This window comes from Zingiber officinale, chromosome 7B (assembly GCF_018446385.1).
Source record: "Zingiber officinale cultivar Zhangliang chromosome 7B, Zo_v1.1, whole genome shotgun sequence".
Lineage (NCBI taxonomy): Eukaryota > Viridiplantae > Streptophyta > Magnoliopsida > Zingiberales > Zingiberaceae > Zingiber > Zingiber officinale.
The window spans coordinates 70,885,215-70,905,035 of NC_055999.1; the positions used below are offsets into that span (position 1 = coordinate 70,885,215).

General features: G+C 40.8%; 1 protein-coding gene across 1 annotated transcript in view; it reads right to left on the reverse strand.

Moving 5' to 3' along the window:
* Positions 1-16,200: 16,200 nt before the first annotated feature.
* Positions 16,201-19,821, reverse strand: part of LOC122004419 (receptor-like protein EIX2) — a 40,576-nt gene continuing 36,955 nt past the window's right edge. Inside the window, exons 2-5 of the mRNA XM_042559310.1 lie at positions 16,880-17,356; positions 16,629-16,726; positions 16,328-16,561; positions 16,201-16,236 (exon numbers count right to left, since the gene is read on the reverse strand). Coding sequence (XP_042415244.1) covers positions 16,201-16,236; positions 16,328-16,561; positions 16,629-16,726; positions 16,880-17,356 — 845 coding nt within the window. The remainder of the gene's footprint in view (positions 16,237-16,327; positions 16,562-16,628; positions 16,727-16,879; positions 17,357-19,821) is intronic.

Sequence of the window (19,821 nt, forward strand, 5' to 3'; positions counted from 1 at the left end):
TCTGTTATTATGGAAGTGCGTACTCTTAATCATAATATAATAATAAGCATGTATACTTAATATTTACTTCTTTAATTTATCAAAGGGTGAGATTTAGTTCGTTAAATCAATAGGCCCGATAAGTTGGGAAATGATATTATTTATATGGTGTGTTGTTGATTATAGAATGAAACTGTGTCCTAGTGATCTAGGTTGATGATGTCCCAAAGAGGAGCTCATAAGGATTGTCGTGTAAACCCTACAGGTGGACTTAATCCGACATGACAATGAGGTTGAGTGGTATTACTCTTGGAGCTAAATATTAATTAAGTGAGTTGTCAGTAACTCATTTAATTTGTGGGCATTCGATATCTTAAACATAGGGAGACTAACACACTCATGATAAGAAGGAGCCCATATTGTAATGTGGGATTGATACAGTAGTGCAATAATAACTCTTTAGTGATATGAGTTATTATTGATGAACTTGAGTTAGGTGTTTGGGGTGAACACGGGGATCTCAAGCTCATCGGGAGGCCAAAACCAATTCCTCCTCTTGGTCCCTATTGTAGCCTCTTGTATGAAGCCATATATCCACCCGAAGCCTAGCTTCTTAAAACCCAAGCTAGGGCCGGCCAAGCCTTGCTTGGTGTCCAAGTAAGGGGGCCGGCCACACATAGAAAAGGAGTTTTATTTTTTGTTAAATCTTTCCTTTTATAGAGATCCATTAAAAGGATTTAAAAGGATGATTTTAATTATAAAACTTTTCTTTTTTAGATCGATCACAAAAGGAAATAAAAGGGAGTTTTTATTTTGTTAAAAACTTTCCTTTTATGATGTTTTCCACATGGTTTTAAAAGAGAGTTTTAAATTTTAAAATCTTTTCTTTTATAGCTTTCTACAAAGGATTAAAAGAGAGATTTGAAATCTTTCCTTATTTGTAGTTATCTATAATGTTTAAAAGAAATATTTTAATTTTAAACTTTCCTTTTTGTAACCATGATATAAAAGGAGTTTTATTTTAAATCTTTTCTTTTATAGACATCCACAAAATGATTTAAAAGAGAAGAGTTTAATTTTATAAAACATGCCTTTTATAGCAATTCACAAAAGGGATATTAAAGAGAGATTTTAATTTTTGTTTAAAATCTTTCCTTGTTTGATGAAGAGGATGTGGCCGACCATGATAAGGGAATTAAAGGAAGTTTTAATTTTGTTTTTAAACTTTCCTTTTTTACATTCACCCAGGATTATAAAAGAAGGGGAGGTGGTGCCTTATGGTTACACAACACATCTTCTATTCTCCTCTTCTCTTCCTTGGTGGCCGGCCCTCTTCATCATCTTCTTCCTTTCTTTTTTTTCCTTGTGGCCGGTGGCACCTAGCTTGGAGTTCCAATTGGTGGCCGGATTCTTGGAGGTGAAGAAGAAGAGAAAGGAAGCTCTCTACTTGTGACATCCTTTTGGTGGCCGAAAGCTTGGAAGGAAGAAGAAGCCTTGGGTGGATTTCTCTTGGAAGATTGTCACCCACACGACATCTAAGAGAAGGAGAGGAATACAATAGAAGATCAAGAGATCTATAAGCTACAAAAGGTATAACTAGTTATTAGTTTCCGCATCATAACTAGTTTATCTTTTGTATAGATCTTGAAAAACCAAACACAAGAGGTTATCGGTTTTAGGTTATCGTTTTGTTATCGATTTTATTTTTCAATTTCATGTTTCGATATTGTGTTTCTATTGAGGTCTCTGTAGTTAAACCTAGTTTACTATAAGAAGTTAAATATCCGATTTCTTTAAAAGGCTTTGTCTAGGAAGTGGTGGATGATCCCATGCCCAAGAAGGCCTAATGCCTCGCCATGTTTAACCTGGAAGCCGATCTTTGAAATAGATGTTTGATTAACTTCTGTAATATGGTTTAACTTAGGAAGATCACATCGGTTAAACTTGGAGTAAGAATGTTAAGTTTCGTTTTCAATCTAAGTTTAACTTCTGAAGGACAATTTGGATTAATAATGTTAAGCATCGTTTGCAATCCAAATTTAACTTCAGTAGAGCACATGGGTAGCTAGGATAGTTCTATACTTGTATAAAATTTTTGTACAGAGGAACTAGAACAGTATCTCGAGTAGCAACCAACAGGTTGGTAATGGTTCCTTGGTTGATAAGCTTTATAAATTGAACACCTTTACTCCTACGGTTGACAATGTAATAATGCACAGTATAGGTACGAAACGTAAATTGACCAACGAAAATTCTTCCATGTTGTGGCATAGGTATTTAAGATATATATCCCAACAACGTCTAGAAAGGTTAATGTCACATGGAATTCTCGATTCCCTTGACCTGTCAGAATTTGATGTCTGCATAGAGTGTATCAAGGGGAAGACTACTAACAAAAGGTATAAGGGGGCTAGCCATTATAGTGATGTTTTGGAGTTAATACATACGGATATTTGTGGACCATTTCCTAAGGCATCTTAGAATAGACACACAGATTTTATTAGCTTCATAGATGACTATTCTAGATTTGACTATCTGTACCTTATTCATGAGAAATCACAATCTTTAGATATGTTCAAAATTTTCAAAGCCGAAATTGAACTTTAATTAGGTAAGAAAATTAAAGTTGTCCGATCCGACCATGGAGGTGAATATTACAGTCGATCTGATGGATCAGGTGAACAACGTCCAAGACCTTTTGCAAATTACCTTACTTAGTGTGGAATTGTACCTCAGTATACTATGCTTGGTATGCCCAGTCAGAACGGTGTAGCTGAGCGTCACAATTGAATCCTAAAAGACATGATAAGAAGTATGATGGCTTTTGATATGGGTTAGGTTTCATGGGTCCCCAATAAGGAAAGGAAAGGAGGTAATCAAACCAAGGAGATAGGCTAATATCGGCCGGGATATACCTCGAAGGAGGTAGGCTAATCTCGGCCGGAATATGCCCTAAAGGAGATAGGCTAATATCGTCCGAGATATACCTCGAAGGAGGTAGGCTAATCTCGGCCGGAATAGGCCCTAAAGGAGGTAGGCTAATATCAGCCGGGACATGCCTCAAAGGAGATAGGTCAATATCGATCGAGACATACTCTTAGAAGAGAAGACCAATATCGGTCAGGATATGCCTCCAAGGAAAGGAGGTAGGCTAATATCGGCCGGGATATACCTCGAAAGAGGTAGGCTAATCTCGGCCGGAATATGCCCTAAAGGAGATAGGCTAATATCGTCCGGGATATACCTCGAAGGAGGTAGGTTAATCTCGGCCGGAATAGGCCCTAAAGGAGGTAGGCTAATATCGGCCGAGACATGCCTCAAAGGAGATATGTCAATATCGATCGAGACATACTCTTAGAAGAGAAGACCAATATCGGTCGGGATATGCCTCCAAGGAAAGGAGGTAGGCTAATATCGACCGGGACATGCCTCAAAGGAGGTAGGCCAACATCGATCGAGACATGCTCTTAGAAGAGAAGACCAATATCGGTCGAGATATGCCTCCAAGGAGGTAGACCCACACCGATAAGCATATACCTCAAGGGAGGTAGGCTACTATCGGCCGAGACATGCCTATGAGAAGAAAAGCCAATACCAGCAGGTCGACCGATACCCTGAAAAGATACTCAATAAAATATAATCTAATGTTACTTAGGATAATTAACATAGAAGGGCGCGGATAGAAGCCTCATGAGGAATAATAATAATCATTAACTAAACCTAGTCATGATTTAACTTTAATCGATATAAGGAACGGTGAGCTATCCATGATATAATAGAAGCAGGAGTGGGCGGGAAGAAACGATAGAAACACTTTAAACAGACTCATAAGACAGGTAAATATTTCAAATAAGATACTTAATGAAGATATCTACAATATGTGACTATATGACAGGATATTATATATTTTGGCGGGAAATATGTTTTTAGATTGTTTTGTAGGTGTTAAACGACAAAAAATGTACATCTGGGGTGCAAGGAAGATTCCTTAAAAAGTCATTCACCACGAGTACGTAGCTGACGTCATCTCATAACAAACTCTAACAAACCGGGTTCCACTTCATGACTATGGAGGTTATCTGAAGTGGTATAAAAAGGGGAATCCTCTCCGTTGGCTAGGTAAGTTCACATCATTGTGCGCATTCATAACCCTAATTTCCAGCTACTGTTCATCTTCTCCTTCTTCTTCCACACCTAAGAGAGATCACTAACTTGAGCGTCGGAGGGCCTAGCCAGGGATTCTCACCCCGGTCTTAGGTCATTGACGATAGTGTTGGCTGATCTCTTGTACGCAGGAGGTCTTGGAAGCTCCGAAGCTGGGTGGCTCTTCGGTTGGATTTCTTTCTCGGCATCGGATCTTCGTATAAGGAGGGCATTCGGTGATCCCACTCTTCCCGATCCGCTTTGGGTTTCTCGGATCGGCGTTCTCTAGGTTTTCTTCTACATCAACAGTGGGTTTCTTCTTCCGGATCTCCGTCTTGTCCAGCTTCTCAGACAGGATCAAATTTGGCGTCGTCTGTGGGAATCTCACCTGAATCTGAGACTACAAGATGGAAGAGGCCGGAAAATAAAACCTACTTACTATTAGTCGTGAGGATTTGGATTTCCTCATCAAGTCTCACGTACAAAAAGCCTTACAACAACAACAACAACTTCAGGCTCACACGGGAGCTACTCTGCCAACGGCTCATAATCCGGCGATTTCAACTACTGAGCATCGAAAAGGAAAGGAACTAGAAGAAGATGAACAGGCGTAATTTCCTCCTGCTGCTATTTCTCCGACAAGACGTCCACGAGCCTTTCTTCGCACTCCCATGGAGCAAGGGGGTAGGAGGCTCATGTTCCAAGAATCCTCTGGCGAAGTACCAGACAAAGAAAAGCGTAAGATCAAAATGATAACTAGCGATAGCTCGCCAGAGAAAGTCATTTCCCCATTCTCTCAGAGTGTATTGGATGATCCGCTTCCTAAGTGGTATCAAAATCTCCAGATTGGCAAATACACTGGAACAACAGATCCAGAAGATCATCTGTTGAAATTCGAGAACGTAGCATTATTACAACAATTCTCTGACGGAGTAAAGTATCGAATGTTTCTTACTACCCTCGGAGGAGCCGCACAGCGCTGGTTCAAGAGATTGCCAGAGAAGTCTATTCGTAAATTTAAAGACTTCAAGAAAGTTTTTCTACACCATTTTTCCAGCAACAAAAGATATCATAAGACTCCTTGGAGTCTATTTTCAATTAAACAAGCCTCCAAAGAATCCATCTGAGCGTACATCAAAAGATTCAATCAGGTAGTCATCGATGTACCTAATGCTACCACAGAAATGTTAGTGAGTGCTTTTTCTCAAGGTTTAAATGATAATGATTTCTTTAAGGATTTAGTAAGAAATCCTCCTGTTAATTTTGATTCCTTGATTGAGCGCGCTACTGAATTCATTAATGTGGAGGAGGCTCAAGCCGCTCGTAGGAAGGAGGGTGCTACCTCTTCTCCTATCCACGTTAAGGAGAAAGCTCTGGCCCCTGTTCCTCCAGCAAGAGGGCCTAGAGCAGCTCATCCGCCTCACCGTCAACCAGAATATCGCCCGCAAGCCGTACAACACGTAGAGATACAGCCCGAGGCACCAAGGAGATGGTGCACTTATCATAAAACTAGCAATCATCATACTGAAGATTGTTTTGTTTTAAGAAATAAACGAGCTAATAGGGAGCGATATCAAAGGCAAAATTATTATCGGCAGCAGTACCCCAGGCAGCAAAGCCCACTCAAGTTAGAATATCGCCCGGTTGAGCCTCAGCAGGATGCACTGCCAGTCCCGGCCGGTACAAGCCAAGTATCAGAGAAAGCACCTTCTGAAGCTATAACGACTCGGCAGGAAGAAAACAGGAGTAATGCCGCCCGGGGCAATAACAATATGATTGCAGGTAGACCCACTGATGGGGATTCTAATAGGGCCAGAAAAGCGCACGCTCGAAGATTGAAAATTCATGCCGTGGGGTGTACATTGGAACGAGCGGTCGATCCCGAGATAAGTTTTGGGCCTAGAGATCTTGAGGTGGTAGAAATACCCCATGATGATGCCCTAATTATCAAAGCCGTGATAGCCAACTACACCATTTCTCGTACCTTCATAAACACAGGCAGTTCTATCAATATTATATTCAAGAAGGCTTTCGATCAATTACAAATTGATCCAAGTGAACTTTAGCAGATGGTCACACCCCTATATGGATTCACATGCAATGAAGTACAACCGATGGGTCAAATAAAGTTGGTCATATCTCTAGGAGAGGAGCCTCTGATGAGAACAAGGAGATCTTATTTCATGGTAGTAGACACTCCATCCTCTTATAATGTGATACTGGGTCGACCTGCCTTGAATGAGTTTAGGGCGGTCGTTTCTACTTTTTGTCAGAAAATTAAATTTCCTGTGGACGACCAAGTTGGGGAAGTGCGAGGTGATCAAAAGACAACCCGAAAATGTTACGTAGAGATAGTTCGGGCTGAAGCTAACACTGCCCGAAAAATTCAAAGAATGGAAGTTAATGTCATTCAGGAAAAGCAGTCTGTTTTGGTTTATGAAGAAAAGGAAGAAGTTCAGATCCAGACCGGTCGACCTGAAGCTACGATATATATTGCGGCTGATCTGGATCCCACTCTGAAAGCTGAACTGGTACAATGCCTGAAGAGGAACAATGATGTATTCGCCTGGACGCCCAAAGAAGTCTCGGGCGTTTCTCCCGCAATCATGGAGCATGCTTTGCATGTCTTCCCAGATGCCCGCCCGGTCATGCAAAAAAAGAGAAATTTTAGCGCGGAACATAACTAAATCATCAAGGAAGAAATAACTAAACTTATGGAGGTTGGTTATATTAGGGAGGTACAATTCCCTAGCTGGTTAGCTAATGTGGTGTTAGTCTCTAAGCCGGGAAACAAATGGCTAGTGTGTATTGATTTCTAGGATCTCAACAAGGCTTGCCCAAAAGATTATTATCCGTTACCCAGGATCGATCAATTGGTAGACTCCACTGCTGGATGTGAATATATTTCTATACTAGACGCTTATCAAGCTTATCATCAAGTTCCCTTAGCTAAAGAGGATCAAGAAAAGGTCAGTTTCATAACATCTGAAGGTACTTATTGTTATAATGTTATGCCCTTCGGACTAAAAAATGCAGTAGCAACCTATCAAAGGCTTATGAATAAGGTCTTCCAGAAGCAGATTGGTAGAAATATGAAAGTATATGTTGATGATATCTTAATTAAATCTCTTCAAGCTGCTGATATGTGCAAGGATGTAGAGGAGACCTGCAAGACGTTGAGACAATATGGTCTCAAGTTAAACCCGAGCAAATGTTTATTCAGCGTGAAGGGAGGAAAATTCCTGGGATATATGGTGTCCGAACGGGGGATAGAATGTAATGACCCAGCCCTCTTGGCCCATTTGGCGACCCTTGGGTCGTTGACCGTCGACCCTTATGTCGTCGGCCCATTTGGCGACCTCTCATGTCGTCGACCGATGACCCTTGGCCGTGTCGTTACTCACTAGGACTTTCCACCCCTGGCCAGTGGATTTTTGCCTTCCCCAGGATTCGAACTCTAAACCTCCAGGCTTAAGTATTAGAGTTTATGAATCCTGGTAACCAAGTGAGATGATCTCACTTGGTTACCAGGATTCATAAACTCTAATACTTAAGCCTGGAGGTTTAGAGTTCGAATCCTGGGGGAGGCAAAAATCCACTGGCCAGGGGTGGAAAGTCCTAGTGAGTAACGTCGATGACATGAGAGGTCGCCAAATGGACCCACGACATAAGGGCCGACGGTCGACGACCCAAGGGTCACCAAATGGGCCAAGAGGGTCGGGTCGTTACAATAAAAAGGCGCCTTTTTATTGTAACGACCCGACCCTCTTGGCCCATTTGGCGGCCCATTTGGCGGCCCTTGGGTCGTCGACCGTCGGCCCTTATGTCATCGGCCCATTTGGCGACCTCTCATGTCATCGACCAACGAATAAACTCTAATAATTAAGCCTGGAGGTTTAGAGTTCGAATCCTGGGGGAGGCAAAAATCCACTGGCCAGGGGTGGAAAGTCCTAGTGAGTAATGGCACGGCCAAGGGTCGTCGGTCGACGACATGAGAGGTCGCCAAATGGGCCGACGACATAAGGGCCAACGGTCGACGACCCAAGGGTCGCCAAATGGGCCGCCAAATGGGCCAAGAGGGCAAGGTCGTTACAATAAAAAAAAATCTCTAGAATATTTTAAAAGTGTTTCCAAATATTTTTATGGACTTTTAGAACTTGAAATAGGAAAAATTGGGTCGTTACATAGAAGCCAACCCGAGCAAGGTTAAGGCACTTCAGAACATGGAGCCACCGCGTAACATGAGAGAAGCCCAAAGATTGACCGGTCGGATTACAGCCTTGTCTAGGTTTATCTCCAGGTCGGTCGATCGTAGTTTTTATTTCTTTAAAATACTCAGAAAAACCAATAAATTTCAGTGGAATGAGGAATGTGATAAGGCTTTCCAATAATTAAAAGATTATTTGTCTACTCTCCCTGTATTAGCTAAGCCTATAGTAGGAGAGACTCTTTGGGTATATTTGTCGGCTAATGAAAATGCTGTAGGCTCTGTATTAGTCAGACAAGAAGGAAAAGAGCAACAACCTGTATATTTTTCTAGCCATTTATTAAAAGGAGCTGAGTGTAGATATACTACACTAGAAAAGTTGGCTTATGCACTAGTCTTGACCGCTCGAAGGTTGCGCCCATATTTCTTAGCGCATGAAATTATTGTATTAACCAACAATACTCTGGGACGGGTGTTACTCAACCCAGAGGCATCAGGTCGGTTGATCAAATGGACAACTGAACTTGGAGAACATGACATCCAATATCAACCTCGATCAGCCATCAAAGCACAAGCTCTGGCAGACTTCATCATAGAAGTTCAAGGCCCTGAGGAAGAAAACATTTGGAAAGTTTATGTAGATGGCTCCTTAACTAGACAAGGTAGTGGAATTGGCGTTCTTCTTATATCTCCAAGGGAAGACAGACTTCAACTCTCTGTCAGATTGAATTATAGAGCTACTAACAATGAAGCAGAATATGAAGCCCTGATAGCAGGATTACAGGCCGCTCAGCATATAGGGGCAGCTCGAGTTCTCATCTATTTTGATTCTCAGTTGGCATCCCAACAACTATCTGGCAATTTTGAAATTAATAATGACAGACTCCGGTTATATGCTGAAGCATTTGATAAGTTGAAATCTCAGTTCCAAGAAGTAAATATACAAAAGGTTCCTCGATCTGAAAATCAGGTAGCAGATGAATTGGCTAAGCTGGCCTCTGCTATAGTACCATGGAGTCTAGATCGGCCCGTAGAACAAACTCTGTTAATATCCTGTATTGAAAGACAGACTGAAGCAGAAATTCAAGGTGATTGGAGGGCTCAAATCATATTATATTTACAACAAGGTATTCTTCCCAGTAATACAGAACAAGCAAGGGTATTTAAGAAGAGAGCTGCTCAGTACACTATGGTAGGAGAGCAGTTATATAAAAGAGCTTTTTCTAGACCTTTGCTCAAGTGTATTGGTACAGAAGATACACAGTTTATCCTACAGGAAGTCCATCAAGGTTCATGTGGTAGTCATATAGGAGGGAGATCATTGGCCCGAAAAATCTTATTAGCAGGATATTTTTGGCCTAGTCTACATGAAGACATCAACAAATTGGTAAGAACTTGTATGTCTTGCCAGAAACATCAAAATATTTCGTATCATCCCACACAATTGTTGAAAACCTCTATAGTCTCATGTCCCTTTGATCAGAGGGGCATGGACATAGTAGGTCTCTTTCCTATGGCTGCTGCACAAAGAAGATTTTTATTGGTAGCAGTAGATTATTTTTCCAAATGGGTAGAAGCAGAACCACTTGCCCGGGTTACTGAAGATGCAGTTATTAAATTTCTGTGGAAAAATATTATATGTAGATTTGGCATTCCTCATAAATTAGTCTCTGATAATGGAAGGCAATTTCAAGGGGATAGAATTCTAGCTTGGTGCGAGAGTTACGGCATTACTCAAGCCTTTACCTCTGTAGCTTATCCACAGAGTAATGGTCAAGTGGAAGTAACCAATAGAGAAATTATAAGAGGTTTAAAAATCAAACTTGATCATGTTGGAGGTAGCTGGGTAGATGAGTTACCCAGCGTTCTTTGGGCATATCGTACTACACCTCGAGAAGCTACAGGCATCACTCCCTTTCAATTAGTTTATGGAGGAGAAGCAATAATTCCCATTGAAGTGGGAATAGAATCTGATAGAAGGCAATTATATGATGCAGATAATGAAGGTCGGCGACTCATGGAGCTGGATTTGATAGGAGAAATCAGAGATAAAGCTGCTGCTCGTCTTGTATCATACCGACAAAGAATAAGACAAAATTACAACAAAAGGGTCATCCCCATATTTTTCCAAGTATGAGAGTTAGTATGGAAACGTATTAAACCTGTCGGGGATGTTAGTAAGTTGGCACCACAATGGGGTGGACTCTACAAAGTGGTGGAAAAGCTTGCATCAGACTCATATTATCTCCAAAATGCTGAAGGAAGAATTCTGGAACGTCCCTGGAGTGTAAATCATTTACAACCCTACCGGATTTAACAAAGATCATGCTACTTAAAAATATGTCAAAGGGAACAAACCATAATTATCTGAAGTAAGTTTCCAACGAAAAGAAGACAAGTATTCTCACAGTTTATGTACTCCATTTCTTTCAATAAATGCAATACAAGGCGAATACCGCCACAAAAATAAAGGTGGCTCATATAGATTGACCAGTATTGACAGAATTTTTATAATCTATGTTCGAGCAATCAACAGGGGGGAATCTTAAAGACTTATTCGACCTTCCCCCTCCCCTGAAGAGGCCAGAAATTTTAATTATCATAAGGTCAGTGCAATCATAATTTTTCAATGAACATAGTCGATCGGGAAATCTCATGAAATAACCCGGACGGGTCTTCATGAGAGGAACCAGAGACTTTAAACCATCACAGAACATAGTCGATCAGGAAATCTCATGAAATAGCTCGGAAGGGTCTTCATAGGAGGAACTGGAGACTTTAAACCATCACAGAACATAGTCGATCGGGAAATCTCATGAAATAACCCGGACGGGTCTTCATGAGAGGAACCGGAGACTTTAAACCATCACAGAACATAGTCGATCGAGAAATCTCATGAAATAACTCGGACGAGTCTTCATGAGAGGAACCAGAGACTTTAAACCATCACAGAACATAGTCGATCGGGAAATCTCATGAAATAACTCAGACGGGTTTTCATGAGAGGAACCGGAGACTTTAAACCATCACAGAACATAGTCGATCGGGAAATCTCATGAAATAACCCGGACGGGTCTTCATGAGAGGAACCAGAGACTTTAAACCATCACAGAACATAGTCGATCGGGAAATCTCATGAAATAACCCGGACGGGTCTTCATGAGAGGAACCAGAGACTTTAAACTATCACAGAACATAGTCGATCGGGAAATCTCATGAAATAGCTCGGACGGGTCTTCATGAGAGGAACCGGAGACTTTAAACCATCACAGAACATAGTCGATCAGGAAATCTCATGAAATAACCCGGACGGGTCTTCATGAGAGGAACCGGAGACTTTAAACCATCACAGAACATAATCGATCGGGAAATCTCATGAAGTAACTCGGACGGGTCTTTATGAGAGGAACCGGAGACTTTAAACCATCACAGAACATAGTCGATCAGGAAATCTCATGAAATAACTCGGGCGGGTCTTCATGAGAGGAACCGGAGACTTTAAACCATCACAGAACATAGTCGATCGGGAAATCTTATGAAATAACTTGGACGAGTCTTCAGGGGAGGAACCGGAGACTTTAAACTATCACAGAACATCGGGAAATCTCATGAAGTAACTCGGACGGGTCTTCATGGGAGGAACCGGGGACTTTAAACTATCACCAAACGTAGTCGATCAGGAAATCGCATGAAGTAACTCGGACAGGTCTTCATGGAAAGAACCGGAGACTTCAGAGCATAACTAATTGGGATTATATTGGCATGATAAATACAGAGCTATATAGATTTATTCACCAGATCGGTTAGCATTTTATACTAGATTAAAAGGGGGATTCTATGCATATGGCACATTTTCTATCTGGAAGCCCATCCATATGAAAATCTTCAGATAAAATTGCCCGGAATATTATATTCAGCTCAAAACTCAGGAGTTTTCTACAGTTCTGTATCCAGAAATCATTTGGAATTATGCATTCTTTTGGAAATATGAAGCACACCAGATGTTATCTGCAGAAGGATTCATCAAGACGAGGCTTAACTTCACCAGATGAGCAAGGAATTCTCGAATAAAGTTTATACTTAATGCTCAAAAGCATTTCAGAAGGGGTATTCTCAAACCAGCATAATAAAGAAGCAGGTAAGTATCAAAAATTTCCTATACATCGCAAGTACTTAATTACCAAGCTTTAATTACACTTCCTTTCATTACCAGTTCTTCTATTACAAGTCTTTCATGAACGATCTTTTTATACATCTAGAAAAGGACCTTTTAAATCGGTGGGTAATTCTTCATTAAGCCTGCGACGACTTATGAAAGAAGGGGGAGGTTCCTTGAGTAGATAGCCACCCTCTCTTAATTGTCGAAGAACTCCCGATACTGAATGATTTAAAGCACCTACTATCCTACGGACAAATTCTTGAGCAAATGCTGAAGACTTTAAATAAGCCAGACGCCACTCTTCCCATCGACTCTTCTCTTGCTCCTTATAGCTTTGAAAATCAGCTTGCAGTTTTGTGTTTTGTTCCTTTAAAGCATCCTTTTCTGATTTAAGCTGTTCCAATTCCTTCTGGAGCAGTGACAATTCAACATCTTGAGCTTTCCTCTGCTCTTGTTCCTATAGGATAATGAAATCATGAGAGGCTAAGTCTTGAGCTTGGTCAGAAAGACAGGCATTATGAAGCTTCTCTACTTTCTCTAAAATAAGACTTTTTTGAGAAGCATCTAATAGAGCTTTCTCTTTTAAAGCAATCCCCAGTCGAAGACCAGAATGAAGTCGATCCACTTGTAATTCTAGAGTTCTTCTTGCAAGCTCTTTATCTTTCAATAATTGCTGGGACTCCTCCAATTCCTGTTTCAAGGTCCCCAATTGTTGATTTTGTAAGGCCACTTTCTCTTGCAACTGAGCCAGATCGCTGTTAGAAGAAGGTAGAGTAGCCTTCAATGTCTCCAGTTGTGCTTTTAATTTATTGTTCTCATGGTCCTTAGCCATAAGTAGTTGGTCGATATGCAGACTTGAGGCAAGAAACTAAACAAAAGGATGATGTAAGTTAAAGATGAAGGTACAAAGTTGATAACATATAACTAAAAATACTTACAGTCACTGCCTAACGACTATGGCGATCAGCTCGATGTGGAAGACTAAGGCCTCTTAGTTGTTCGTAACCCTACAGCCAAGATTCGGCTAATAGACCTTGTAGTTGCAAAGAACCATAGCTAGGTGGATCAGAGGGTTGCCCCAATTGAGAAGGTAAACCCGCAGCCTATTTAAATAAAGGACGAGGAATGGAGGAAGAAGGAGGTAGAGAAGAAGAAGATGCAATAGAAGGAAAAGGAATAGTCGAAGCAAGAGAAGCAGAGGAAGAACTAGATGGAATAGAAGGTGACAGTATGGGAGAAGCTGATGCAGTTGTGGGAACACTAACAGTCGAGGGAATGGCACTGGGAGAAGATCTCCGGCAAGGTGTCCGTTTTGCTCGAGGCCCAGAAGACAAAGGAGGCAAAGCCAATGCACGAGGCACAGAAGACACAAAAGGGATAATGGCCATCTCAAAAGCAAAAGCAGAAGGAGCTGAAATAATAGAAGAAGAAGGGATAAGTAGACCGGGTCTCATCAACCTAAGAGAAGGATTGGAGATAATATGGGTAGGAGTTATCGGTGCCTTACCTCTCTCAAGAGAAATGGGTGATGGAACAAGAGGAGCTTGCACGAAGGTACCAAAGAAATCACTAAAGGGAGAAGCCTCAGTAAGATTTGGCTTTTTAACTAAAGCAACAAAAGGCTCTTCTTCTTCCTTTTCCATGGTTGTGATAGCCTCTGCCGGTTGTTCTTCTGCAGATAGTAAACCCAAGGTGGAAAAATTAGGATTAGATCGGCGGTCGCGTAACAATTCTTCTCCAAGAGTATTGACGAAGGACTTAGTTATAGCAGGATTCTTGTACATAAAGGCTGGAAGAAGAGCATCAGCTGAAAACTAGGAATTGAACACCGTTATAGAAGAGATGTATTAATCAGGAAATATGGACCAAGATGTTTATACATACCAAAAGATCCATCCAAAGGGGTGTCAATATTGCTTATTCAGAAAGGAAACATTAAACCCTCCACAATTAGACGCGGCAAGCTGAATTTGGCTCCTCTCAGTTTAGGTAGGGCAGAAGCAACAAAGGGATCGTTAAGAAGATCATGGGTGCTAGGAAGTGGAGGTAAATCATGTATCCATTGGATAGGAAACGAAGGGGGAGAAGGGAGACGCATATAGAAAAATTTGTGATACCATTCCCCCTGAGGAGGAATTTGGTTGAACAAAATAGCCTTGGGACGAGATTGGAATTTAAAAACACCAACATCTACTCGACGAGGAATGAAGAAGTGATGAAAAAGACGAGGAGACAAGGGAAAATCTAACAGTTTAGATACCCCAATAAAACTCATGAGAATAGAAAAGGATTGAGGAACAAACTGGTTGAGTGGAATATTAAAATAAAGGCTAACATTACAGAAAAAAGGGTGAAGAGGAAATCAAAAACCTTGTAGGACTTGGTCTCAGAAGATAGATATACACCCTAAAGGAGGAAGATGCGGACCCTCATGAGAAGCGGGACGAATTATATAAGAAGGAAAATCATAGGTCGCCTGTAAGTTCACTTCTTCTGTATCTATAAGGTTGGAAACACACGAAAGAAAGCATGCAGGAGGAGAAGCTGCCATAGAGAGACGATAAAAGAAAGAGGAATCAAGGAAGAGGATGAGAGATGGAGGAAAGTGGAAGAAAACTTCATAAACCCTTGTTTTTCTTCTGTCCCTATGCTAAAACCCCCAAACAGAAACAGCAGAAGGAAAGAAGAAAATAAAAGGTACTTAGAATTCCAATCATCATAAATGAGTAATAGTATTAAAGGATAAAATCAAGAGAAAGAGGTAAAGTTAAGTAATCTACCTCGAAAAATGTGTGAAGTTTCCCTAGAAACAATTCTTAAGAAAGCTTGACGGATATAGAGAAAAATTAGTCCAGTAATCATAAGTTTAGGGTATTGGTGTAATAAAATAAAGACAAAAGTTGAGCACCAGATATTAGTTAACAGACGAGACTTGGTTAGAAGATACCGGATGAGGTCCATAGATATGAATCGGGCGGATCTGATAGATCGGCCGAGACAAAGATCACCCAAATTTATCGACCAAAAGCTTATCACAATGAGTTAAATAATATACACTCTGACAAAACCATATAAGACTTGACTAATACATAAAATGACATATGAAGATATAAGTGTAAATCAATTAAGTAAAATAAATCGACCAATATGCAGAATATCATAATAGAACTGTGCTAAATCGGGCAAGATATAACTAATCTATAAAATATCGGACGGTATTTATCAACCTTGATATATACCGTCCGGTCATGAGGGAACAATCTAAAACATCTGTTAGGTGAGGTTGTAGGATGACCAGCCAAATGACATTTGACATATTTAAAACAGATGACTGTCGTGAGAAAGAGTAAAATTTACAATGAAAAGGGTTTAATCAGCGTTACATAAGTTTGTCAGATTATCATCACAAAGTTTTGATCCCCTTTTGTTACAAGAATTTAAAAGTCAAACTAAAGTCAACTGAGGGTATAGACAGGAGGTTTGTTCTCTATGAGTCTGCGACGATTTAGGAAATTAGGAGGAGGGTCACGAGATAAGTAGCTCTCCTCCCGTAATTGTTCAATCGCCCCTTTGGCTCCCGCAGTAAAAACTGATAAGATGGACTTCACGATCGGCCTATTGAATTCGGGAGATTCAATCATGGCGGTGGCCCGGTCCTTGTAACGATTATCTTCGTTCTCTTTGTAAACCACCAAAGCCGTTTGGGAAGTCTTCAGTTCATCCTCTTTGACAGAAACCTCGACTTTAACTGAATCAAGGGAGGTGTTCAAGGAAGTTATTTCATCTTCCTTCAGCTGCAGGGCTTTGAGTTTTTCAGCCAATTCTGCTTCATAACCAACCTTTAGCTTGCCGATTTTGGAAGTTAATTCTTGATTGAGGTTCGTAGCCGATTTGAATTGTGTTTGAAGACTTTCAATCTGAGCTTCAAGTTGCTTCTTGGCAGCAGCAGAAAACACGGTAGAAGATAACTCAGTAACTTGTTGTCTCAACTGATCATTCTCATATTTTACTTTCTTGTTCTCATTATATAAATTATGCATCAGTCGAGATAAACCCATGTTTTCTATCCATCGCTGGAAATATGATAAAAGACCATAAGATAATCGCTAAGAAATAGAGAGTAGACGTTAGTAGATATACCTGATTCTCCTTGTGGGAGAAACGGTCGATTGCTTCAGGAGTATTGAGTTCTTCAAAAATAGGACGAACTTTATCCCAAGCGCCGGCGAAGGAACCGCCTAACAATATGGGGAGGATAGGGATAGTAGAAGAACCAGCAGAGAAGGAGGAAGTAGGAATGGATGGAGGAGCAAAGACTAAATAAGAAGAAAGTGAGGAAGGTAAAGACCCAGAAGTTGGAATAGATAGAGGAAAAGTGAAAGAGACATCACCAGAAGCGCTGGCATTAGAGAAAGGTGAAGCAGGAAAAGTGAGAGAAGGGTAGAGTTCAGCCAACGTGGGATCGTCAGAAGGAGGATCAGCAGGAATGAAACCTTCTGAAACCTGTTCATCAGCCGGAAGGACAAGCCTCCTTTTGGATGGAGGGATTCTGGTAAGTTTACGCCCCGGACGTTTGCCGGTAACAAGTTCAACCATTGATTTATTGGGGCTACCGGAAGATGTGAGTTCAATGAGGGGAAGAGGAGCAGATGAAGAAGTAGTAGTAGCCATTGGGGAAGTAACGGTGGGTAGAGAAATAGCAAGGATCTCCGTAGAAGGACCTTCAGGAGCCTTAAGAGCTTCAAGAACCCCCAAAGAACTGGGTGCCTCCGCTAAAGGAGCCAGCTCCTCGATTGAAGGAAGAGGAATAATAGTAGCCAGAAGTTCGGCTTCTTTTGCACGAATTGCATCCTCTTCCAGACGTAGTTCTTCGTCAATCAAAGCATCATAGAAGCTATCCACTACACAGAAAAGAAAAATAGTTCAGTTAGTTAAAAATAAGAAGAAAGAAATAAGGTGTTACCTAAAGGAACTCGAGTATCAGGTTTGACGGGACTTAAGCCAAATAGGTATAGGAGATCGACTCTTAGCCACTTGGGAATAGAAAGTCGGTGGTTTAATAACTTCTCACAGTAAACAGGAAAGGAAGGATGAAGATGAAACTCCTTAACGTCGGGCAAGGGAGGCAAGAAGGATTTTCAGGCATAAGACCAAGGAATGGGTCCTAGAAACTTCAGAAAGAAAAAACGGGATTTCTATGTTTTGAGGGATGAAGGCATGTCCTCAAAAAGAACCATTTTAGTCCGTGAATGAAACAAGAAAACACCAGGTTCCGAACACTTGGGATAAGAGAACATGAAGAAATTTTGAGGAGTAGGAGGAATATCTCGCAAGCGAAACAGCATGTAAGTACCACATAGATAATGAAAATATTAGGAGCAAATTGTTGCAAAGGAATATCGAAATACTGACTTATTTCGATCAAGAAAGGAGGAATGGGAAACCTTAAGCCTCCTATTAACTGATCTTTGAAAAAGGTCACGCAATTAGCAGGGGGATGGTGAGGATGATCATTTGGTTTCGGGATTATGATGTCGTACTCCCGGGGAATTTCATACTGACGACGGATGGTTAGCCTAGCATTTTTATCAAAAGAAGAAGAGATGTGACCGTACCAAGGAGCAATCGCTTCCTCAGCCATGGACAAGAATATAGGTTAGTGAGACAATAGATTACTTTCTGAGAACAAGAAAGAAGATCGTCGAGAAACGGTGAGCACAGGGTTTGGTTGAAGACTGCAACAAGAAAAGAACTCTAGAGAAAAGAAAAGAAGGGACAGAGTTTAAAAGGAGATGAAGGGTTTAGGGTTTGAAAAGCACACAACCATCGTCAGATCAAAACACTTTTATCTCAACAGACGTTGAGGATCACAAGAGAAAGGCAAAAGGCCTACGTGACGTGGCGGTCAGAAAAAGTATGTGTCATACCATCATAAAAAACATTTATATTGGATAGGACGGATCGGATCACGCTGGGGTTGGTAACACCTCGGGGTACGCTTCTAACATTCTCTCACCCAAAGAAGAGCCAATCACCAGCTAGGAAGCTTCGAAAAACGACGTAAGTAACTGGACATGATAAAGTGAAAAGGACTGAATTTTTGACCAAGTCCAAGCTAAGGACAAAAACATTTAAGGATGGAGATTTAAGCGAATAACAGATTTTGAATTAACATCCTTATAAAATGCAAACTAATATTGATCAAAATAATTTTATATTGACCGGTATAACTTTGGCTATGCTAGATAAGTATAATATTGATTTCAATCAACGAAACAATATTGGCTGGCATAATAATAGCTATAATATAGAAGTGTTCCAATAGTTAAGATAGCCTTAGCCATGATAAATGACACGTAGGATATACAGAGGGGTAATGAATACAACATCACATTTATTCTTGTAAATTACAGAAGGACTCAATAGAATCACTTAATTCAATACAAAAGTTTGTTTTTACACTTAGAATCTGATCAAGTACATAACATTACATTTCCCCTCCGAACAGTAAACCTCAGATAGATAACAAAATTTACAAACACAAGCTCTTGAAATGCTTAGAAAATTTCAACCCCACTGGATTCAAACTTACCATGGAGCAGAGATGGAAATATCTTACGTCGCTCAGGCTTGTCAAGGCACATAAGTGGCAATATTTTGCCTGGGACGAAGAAAGCAACAAAGCAGAAAGACTCAAGGGCAAGGGGAAGGAGAAAGATCTATTCAGACCATGATGGAAAAGTAAATGTAAAAGCCACTTCCCCTCTCAAGCCCTAGAGTTCTGCAACTAGAGCAACCAAGCATAGCCCAAGGGTAACATGTGTTGTGCCCTTCACACAACATCCATGGGTTATTTGGTTGCCCCTCCACGAGTAGTGAAAATCTCTCTGAAGTTTCTTGAGTCCTTCAGAGCATCGGCATCTTTGGATGAAAAGTCTGGACTATGAAGCTTCATCTCTTAAGACAATCGCTTGAACCCTAGAGGTAGCCGGAGCAAAAATCCCAATAAACTCATATATAGATCTCACCTTGTCCAACAAAAGTCGCCCCCAAAGAGGAGGATCCAAGACCATAACCTTAGCAAGGAAAGTTAACAAGGAAGGAAAAGAACTAAGGTGGGTGGTGAACGAAGAGAAGGTTGCAACCCTATTTAAAGGATCAAAAGACTTAAGGAATCACTGTACTGAGGTTCACGAGATCATCATGCTTAGTTTCATCAGATAGTCATACACAAAATCTGTGAGGTCATATCAATATATGGGGCAGAGTCACGGGTAGAAAAAGACAAAATCAGACTTGTATCTAGTCAGTCGTCTACACCTCCTTCGACTAG